At 35.1% G+C, this 8,682-nt stretch overlaps 1 protein-coding gene across 1 annotated transcript; it reads left to right on the top strand.

The window, feature by feature from the left end:
- The first annotated feature begins 794 nt into the window (after nucleotides 1-794).
- On the top strand, nucleotides 795-8,434 carry ACS (acetyl-CoA synthetase). Its single transcript, XM_028071565.2, has 17 exons — nucleotides 795-1,162; nucleotides 1,376-1,519; nucleotides 1,659-1,814; nucleotides 1,953-2,075; nucleotides 2,203-2,371; nucleotides 3,338-3,420; nucleotides 3,784-3,885; nucleotides 3,985-4,073; nucleotides 4,175-4,265; nucleotides 5,054-5,167; nucleotides 5,735-5,890; nucleotides 6,250-6,318; nucleotides 6,432-6,607; nucleotides 6,784-6,840; nucleotides 6,993-7,083; nucleotides 7,223-7,321; nucleotides 7,905-8,434. Exons 1-17 carry the CDS (start codon nucleotides 812-814, stop codon nucleotides 8,088-8,090), a joined length of 2,256 nt encoding a protein of 751 aa, XP_027927366.2. The 5' UTR covers nucleotides 795-811; the 3' UTR covers nucleotides 8,091-8,434.
- The last annotated feature ends 248 nt before the right edge of the window (nucleotides 8,435-8,682 follow it).

The raw sequence follows: 8,682 nt of genomic DNA on the forward strand, positions 1-8,682 counted from the left end.
TTCAACTGTTATAACAACCCGATTTTTTTTTTTTTAAATTGAAGTGTAATAAAAAAATTGTAAATGAAAAATGAGTACTATAATTTTATTAAAAAGAAAAAATAATATACTTATAACTTTGATAGGATTTTTCAAGATTTGCAGAATGAGGACGTCTAAGTTTATAATTCTCAGAGTGTGGAGAAAATATGTTTCAATTTGTAACAATTTTATAGTTATTGTTTTGTTTTATAGATTAGAAAGTATTCTAATATTTTAGTGATGGATCTGTCAAAGTAAAATTGTTACATGAGTGTTTAATATTTTAAATTTAAGCATAATCAATTATGTTTTATAGGCATAATTTTTTATGTTCTCCCTTAAAAGTGCTTCTTTCAAATCAGATTCAAAATTCATTTCTGAATTTAGTTTCCTCAAAGTTCTCTTTCTCAGTTCCGTGTATGTTAAAGTGAAAAAGGTGAATTAGTAAAAAAATATCTTTCTTTTACCATGGGAAGGTGTTGAAAATCCAATATTGTTTCATGTTTTTTTCTTCCAACAAATCTGATTTTCCAGATGAAAGGTTTCCCTTTGTCAATGCACAATAGATCAACCCAAACAAACGCAAAGTTATATCGACAATATGAAATAATTTTGCAGAATAAATTCGCTAAACTTTATAATAATTATTTTAAATTATTAAAATAATTACTTTTGATTGGTTTGGAATGAAATTTTAATGATTTGAAGGTGCACAGTGATTGATTGTGTTGCTCTTGAGTTATTCTTTATTAATTATAATCGTATATATCTGTTTTACAACTAGGCCAGAATGATTCCTCTGTCCCGCAACTCGGTCTCTGTTCATCTGGGTGGATTACTCCGTGACCCTCTTCACCCAATTACGTTGGACCACTCTCTTAACAACCCTTGTTCTTCTCTTACTCTGTTTTGGAATTGCAAGAGAAAAAAGTGGAAAATATCCACTACTATGGCTTCTAATATCAGGACCAACAATTACCTGCGCCATGTGGAATCAATGAAGCTCATGCCATCGGGTGCAGGTCACATATCACACTTGAATGCTGTTGTACTTGGTGATTCTCTCGCCACTGAAGAGGATGATTTCGTTCTTCCTAGTGAGGAATTTGCTAGCCAAGCTAATATTCAGTCCCCAGAACAGGTTTCATAGTGTTTACACTGATCGGTGTTCAATTTTATATTGCAGCTTATGAATGTATTCTGGGGTTCAATGGTTTTGACTTAACAACGAATGAAGAGAAAAACATGTTTTTTTTTTTTTTTTTTTTTTTTTTTTTTTTTTTTGTATTAAGTCTTTGCGCAAGATTTTGTAGAAATTGATTTTTTAATGTGTCTGTGATTTGTGATCCATCAGTATCTGAAGATGTACAAGAGATCCATTGAGGACCCTGCTGGGTTCTGGTCTGAGATTGCGGAAGAGTTTTATTGGAAACAAAAATGGGGCCATAAAGTATGTGATGAAAATTTTGATGTAAGGAAAGGGAATATCAAGATTGAGGTAATTGATCTGTTTCAATTATCCAGTTTGGATCTTGTTTTTGCCTTTGCTTTTGTTTTTCCTTCCGATAGTGTTTGTTCAGAGACTGAGTGTGGTTGTACCTTGTGTTGTTTGTCCGTTTTCTCTTTCATTGCTTCAGTGGTTCAAGGGTGGCATCACCAACATCTGTTATAATTGCTTGGATAGAAATGTTGAAGCTGGACTTGGTGACAAGGTAGCCATTTACTGGGAAGGCAATGAACCTGGCTTGGATGATACTTTGACATACACTCAGCTTCTGCAACAGGTTTGCCAGGTTTGTTCCGACTTTCCTCTGTCTGCATACAACGAGGATAGTCAAGTTCCTCAAGTTTAGGTGGTAACATTTTTTGTTTTTGAATTGTGAAGACTCAATGTAAAGTGGTCAAATAATTGAATATTTTTATTGTTTCAGCTTGCTAACTATCTGAAGGATAATGGTGTGAAAAAGGGAGATGCTGTAATTATTTATTTGCCTATGCTTATGGAGCTCCCCATCGCAATGCTTGCCTGTGCCCGGATTGGTGCTGTTCATTCGGTATCAACAAGAACTTAAAGACATTTTCCTTGTCCGCCATTTCTTGTTTACTCGTGTTAAACTGCTAGATGACTTAATATGTTTGACTTGCCTTTGAGTTAATAGTTAGTTATTTTCATCTGGTCAGGTTGTATTTGCTGGTTTTTCTGCAGAAGCACTTGCCCAGAGAATCATTGATTGTAAACCAAAAGTTGTAATTACTTGCAATGCTGTTAAAAGGGGCCCTAAGGTTCTCCATCTGAAAGATATTGTTGATGTTGCAATCAAGGATTCAGCCAAAAATGGAGTTCCTATTGGTGAGAATATCTTAATTTGTTTAATATTTCAGTTGTATAATCACTGGAATATTGACCAATTCTGCTTTGCTGATTAAAATTCTGACATTAATGTGTAGACACACAAACACACACACACAGAATAGCAATACGAAGTTTATGATTGGTGACAAAAGTGGAGCTTAATAGGTCAAACACATTGAATAAAACAAGTACTGTATTTTAACTTTTTCTAGTTTGTCAATAAACATATCATTGCGGGTGTTGTTCATGTCTCTTCCCTTTGACTTTTATTATGTGATATTAAATTTGTGACAAGTGTGTTCTATATCAGTTGGGCGTGAGACACAAATAATAATTAAAGAAGTCGCTCTCCCCTCTTAGCAGCCAGGCTTTTGGGAGTAGGCTTTCTTCACAGGTTTATTTGATAGTTTGAGAATGTCATATGATGAAAACTAGCACATTGAAATAAGTGACTGTTTTTAATTTCATTTACAATGACCAATCCAAGCTGACTTCACTTATATTGATATGAACAAATAAAGTAGGCTGGGGTGTTGTAAGACTTCTCCCTTTATGGTTGTGGATGGAAATCCTGTGCACCAAAATTACTTAGGTATATGATAGAAAGAGTAGAAGGACCATCATCACATTGGATCAGGCACGGGGAGGAGAGATGGAGGAGGATGAAGGATACACTATACTCTGTAATTATTTACCATACTGGCTGTCTACATATATTAAGAGAGAAATAAGGTGCATGAGCATGTAGGGTAGGGTGGAGAGAGGGATTCTGGTATTTAGCACTTCTTGTCTGTCCTCTTGACCTGTTTCCCAATGTAAGAGACATTTGCAACTGAACTGAGCAAGAGAATTATCTTTAGGGTTTGTGAACATGTATATGCTACATCCATAATCTCTGGTTCAATTGTCCCTTTATTATATTCCTTGATCTTATTCTCTTGCTTTTTTTCCCGGTCTCAACAGATAAATGCTTAGTTTATGAAAACTCATGGGCAACGAAGAGAGAAGATACCAAATGGGAGGATGGGCGTGATGTATGGTGGCAGGTTGGTATATAAAATCCCCATTTATGTTATATATATATATATATATATATATATATATATATATATATATATATATATATATATATATATATATTCTCACATGATTAACTAAGTGTAGAATCATGGTTCTATTTTCAGTACTCTGCAAATTTCTACATGCCATTGCAAATAATTAGTTACATAATTGTTTCAGTCTGAATTTCTTCCGTTATTTCGAACAGATTAATCTGTTTCTGATGATAAGGTTGCTATAAGTCTTGCATTTCTGTTTAGCTGTGCTAAATAAGTTTTCAATATCCACGATTATGTAAATTTCATTCTTATTTTGAACATTTTTTTTGCTATCTTTGACTGGTTTTGCAGGATGTCGTTCCTCAGTATCCAACTAGTTGTCCAGTGGAGTGGGTTGATGCCGAGGATCCACTTTTTCTACTCTATACAAGTGGGAGTACAGGCAAGCCTAAGGTATTTGTGTGCTGTTACTGCTGTAGACTAAGTCATGTTTCTTTTTTCTTCCTTTCTTTACTTGAGGCTGCTGCTTTCTAATGTTTATGTTCCTAAAAGGGTGTCTTGCATACAACTGGTGGTTACATGGTGTACACTGCAACAACATTCAAGTATGCATTTGACTACAAGCAGTCTGACATCTACTGGTATCCCCAGAAGCATTTTCTTCTACCCTGTTTATCTTTGACATGTTCTTGATGAATCGGGTTCGCTACGGTTAGGTAAATGCCTTATACTCTGACTACAGGTGTACGGCAGATTGTGGTTGGATTACTGGGCATAGCTATGTCACTTATGGACCCATGCTCAATGGTGCATCTGTTATTGTGTATGAAGGGGTAATAAATTTTTTTCTTGAAACACTGTTATTTATTTATATTCGTGGCAGAGCTAGAGCAAATGTATCGAAGTGACATGTTATCAGCGGAACCAAAAAGACCAATTCAACCATAAATTATTAATATATTTCTACAATTTAAGAATTCTGAAAATGGTTTGACCATGTGAGAAGAAGAATGATTGAAGCCCAGCTGAAGAAATACAAATTAGCATACAATTAATCAGAAAAATCAAGAAAAACTTAGTAAAACCAGTTCAGACTTTGGATCAAATTTCATCTCCGAAGACTTGGGCTCAATGATATTCTTTGATAAAGTAGCCAACCCCAAGCAGTGGGAAATTTTTTTTGGTCGTTGCTTGCTGTTAACAATTCTGAAAAACAAAAGTACCGATTGTGTTATTTGTTTAGCTCGCAGAATTGTTACTGAACAGCAAAAGCAAAAATGAGCAGCTAAAATGCTTTTTAAAGTGACCACTTCATGTAGCAATAGTTGACAGAAAGAAGTTTAAGGCCCACATGAGCAAGAGGTCAATAATTAATGCCTGATCAGTTTGTTGTCTTGGCTGTGATTACATTTATTGCTATTTTGATTCCATCATACTGAGCTTTGGAGATACACTAATTGTCTTGGCAAACTACACACATACATTTACTTGCTTTGTAAATAGAAGTGAGGTGATCTCCGCAAATATTGTAGTGTTGGTGCAGGTTGAGTTCATAGATAGAAAATTACAATGAGTTGCTAAGAAATACTCCATTTCAAATCTGATATTAACCTGAATGCAGGCTCCTAATTATCCTGATGCTGGTCGATGTTGGGACATTGTTGACAAATATAAAGTGACAATATTCTACACTGCCCCCACACTGGTGCGGTCCCTCATGCGTGATGGTGATGGGGTAAGATATCTCGTGATTACCTATGTTAGTTTTTCTCTATGAAAATTAATTTGACTATGAATGAATGTTTTTTGTGTACACACACAATCCAGCATGTCTCATCTCTTTTGGCTCTACTCTAGACATACCTCAAATTAGTTTTAGTTTTAAGGTTGTAAAAACGTAGTCTCGTTGCAATGTTAAAAGAAGTAAAGTGTTGTGTTGAGAAAATCTTGTTTATATTGTTTCCATTGCACATCTTACAGAAAACAAAAACCTAATAACTATTTTGTAGCCATTCATGAAAACAAAAATGTTTTCTCAAACCAAGTAGCTCATCGGTTATTCAAGATTATTTATTATAAATCTTCAAGCAAAAGAAGCTTATATGAATCACCATTTAAAATTGACATCTTTGCTTCTCGTATAGGAATATAACTGTTAGTTTATATTGATATTTTGAATAAAGTTCGGACTATAATATCTGAACATATTGATAGAACAAGGGAACTGTGATCTAAGAGTGTGCAGACTTCCATTGGTTCTTAATTTAATTATTGTTCATTCAAATCAATGTAATCTGTGCAGTTTGTTACTCGCTACTCAAGGAAATCTTTACGAGTCCTAGGAAGTGTAGGTGAGCCCATAAATCCAAGTGCGTGGAGGTGGTTTTACAACGTAATTGGAGATTCAAGGTGCCCTATCTCTGACACTTGGTGGCAAACAGAAACGGGTGGCTTCATGGTATTGTAGTTTCCAATGATTATCTGCTAAATTTGGTCCTAATGGCTGGCAATGAACATAGATAGGCTCATTTCTTTAGTCACAAATTCAATAGATTTGTTGCGTACCACATGTTTACAGCTAAAGTGATAATGGAGATTTGGATTGTGCACACAGACACACACACAAAATTACCTGTGCCTTTCAGGTATCCGAGACGGATAGTTGGTAGCCACGGATAATAGATACCTGTGGATAATGAATTGGGTGCGGATAGACATTATTCGCGTCCAATCCGACCCTCTCTACACACGACAGATATGCTTATCATGTCTGCGCACCTTGGTCTTTGGGTCTAATTTTTTTTCTGTGGCTTACAGATAACTCCACTACCGGGTGCTTGGCCCCAGAAACCCGGTTCTGCAACCTTCCCTTTCTTTGGAGTTCAGGTATTCTATGCTGACCTTAAGTGTTCCTTTTGTGATTTAATGTACTCTTTTTTTACTTCCATATGACTGTTTCCATTTGCCTTCATCACTGACTAATTTATTTGTAACTGTAGCCTGTCATAGTAGATGAGAATGGTGTTGAAATAGAAGGCGAGTGCAGTGGATATTTGTGCGTTAAGAAATCGTGGCCTGGAGCTTTCAGAACTCTTTTTGGCGATCATGAAAGATATGAAACAACATATTTCAAGCCATTTGCGGGATACTATTTCAGTGGTGATGGTTGCAGCAGGTTAGTGTTTTGGTTGCATTACATGCCAGTTTCCACGATTCTAGTCTAATAATCTTTGAATTTGAATTTAGCCTGTGTGAATTAAATTTCTGTAGTTTTAACTCAAATCAGGAAACACCACCACAACACGAGACAATGTGTTTGATGATTATAATATGCCCTTAACTTTGTTTCAGGGATAAAGATGGATACCATTGGCTCACTGGAAGAGTTGATGATGTCATCAATGTCAGGTATGCTTTCAATTATGAAAGCTCTTTCTGATTCCTCAATCTTACAATTTTCTTTATAGATATAATCACGAAAACATAAATAGACAGGTCTATCTTCCATGATGTTCCAATCTTTTTGGTGTCCTAGTCTCATATAATCGTGTTATATGCAGTGGTCATCGGATTGGCACAGCAGAAGTGGAATCAGCACTAGTTTCACATCCTAAATGTGCAGAGGCTGCTGTGGTTGGTGTTGAGCATGCGGTATGTATTGAATTTATCATATTCTTTCTGTGTGCTGGTCATAAAGTATGTTTTTGTATGAAAGAAATTAAGTTCAGTTTCTGCATAGCATGCTAAATGATTGCTGCTGTACTTGAATCCACTACCGTCACTACTGTAGGTGAAAGGACAGGGTATCTATGCATTTGTTACAGTGGTGGACGGCGTTCCTTACAGTGAGGAACTACGGAAGGACCTCATACTCATTGTCCGAAAGCAGGTCCGTACTTCAAACTGACAACATGAACCACTGTGTCTTGCTATAATATAGATATAGATAAATTATAGGTTTAATTTATCGAATGCTACCCACTTTTATTTAGATGTGTTACTTTGATACTCGCTTTTAAAAATGTGTTAATTGAGTCTCAACTTTTGAAAAGATGCCTCAATTAGGTTCTCTTCAACAAAAAATTATTAACAAATTTAACGGTATTGATATTTAAAATGACTTACAAAATTAAGTATTGATATTTATATTAAAATATAGTGGTAAAAGTCATGAATTAAATTAACGGCTTTAGTAATTTTTGTCTGAAAGAAAACTGATTAAGACACTTTTTGAAAAGTTAGGACTAAACTGACACATTTTTATCTTACAAGCTGGTTTGATGATAGGTAGAGTTGAACGAATTCACTTTCTAAGAGTTACATCCATTTGAACTCCTTGTAGTGTTGTCAGTTGTTTAAAATGTTTATAGGAATTTTATCATCTCGCAATATGGTTGTGAACCTCTATATTTACAAAATTTGTATGAATATTTTATAAATGAATGATCACATGCTTTTCTTTAACATTTCAGATAGGAGCCTTTGCAGCACCTGACAAAATCCATTGGGCACCTGGCCTCCCAAAAACAAGGAGTGGAAAGATAATGCGAAGAATTCTGAGAAAGATTGCTTCCAGGCAGTTGGATGAACTTGGAGATACAAGTACCCTTGCAGATCCAAACGTGGTCAATCAACTTATAGAACTTGCTGATTCTTGAAGCCAAAAGTTTGTATTATTATAGGTATGAGAAATGCTAGTGAACACACACTGTTGGACACTCTTTATTATTAACTAAAATTTATTGGAAATCAGAACTCCACGAGTTACCACTCTATTTAATAAACTTGACAAGATTTTGTAGTTTCCAATAAATTTTTAACAATAGTAGAGTGTGTATTTGAAATAAGTGTTAGAGGGTGTGTGTGTTAGTAGTGCTTCTCGGAAAAGGTACACTAGCCAGAGAGAAGTTTAAGGACAAATTTTGCTGTGTATGTGTATTTTTATGGGAAATGTTTGTGCTTGTGAAATAATAAATAAATCATCCATATTTATTTTCTTAAACTTCTCTTCTCTCTATTTATATAAACAGTTCAAACCTGCACTTTTTTTTTCCCATAAAATAACATTCGTTGTAATCCTACGCTTGAGCCTGTTAAGCATGTTATACTGACCAACTTTACTTCGATTCAACAAATGATGGAGATAGTCAACAACATTACGTATAACTTCTTCCTGTACCCTCATAACTACTACCAGCACCGTATACTAATAGCAAAAAGAGTAATGTCTTAATCTCCAACCCTAGTTCT

This window comes from Vigna unguiculata, chromosome 1 (genome assembly GCF_037176805.1).
Source record: "Vigna unguiculata cultivar grain cowpea cultivar isolate G323 ecotype 2 chromosome 1, ASM3717680v1, whole genome shotgun sequence".
Lineage (NCBI taxonomy): Eukaryota > Viridiplantae > Streptophyta > Magnoliopsida > Fabales > Fabaceae > Vigna > Vigna unguiculata.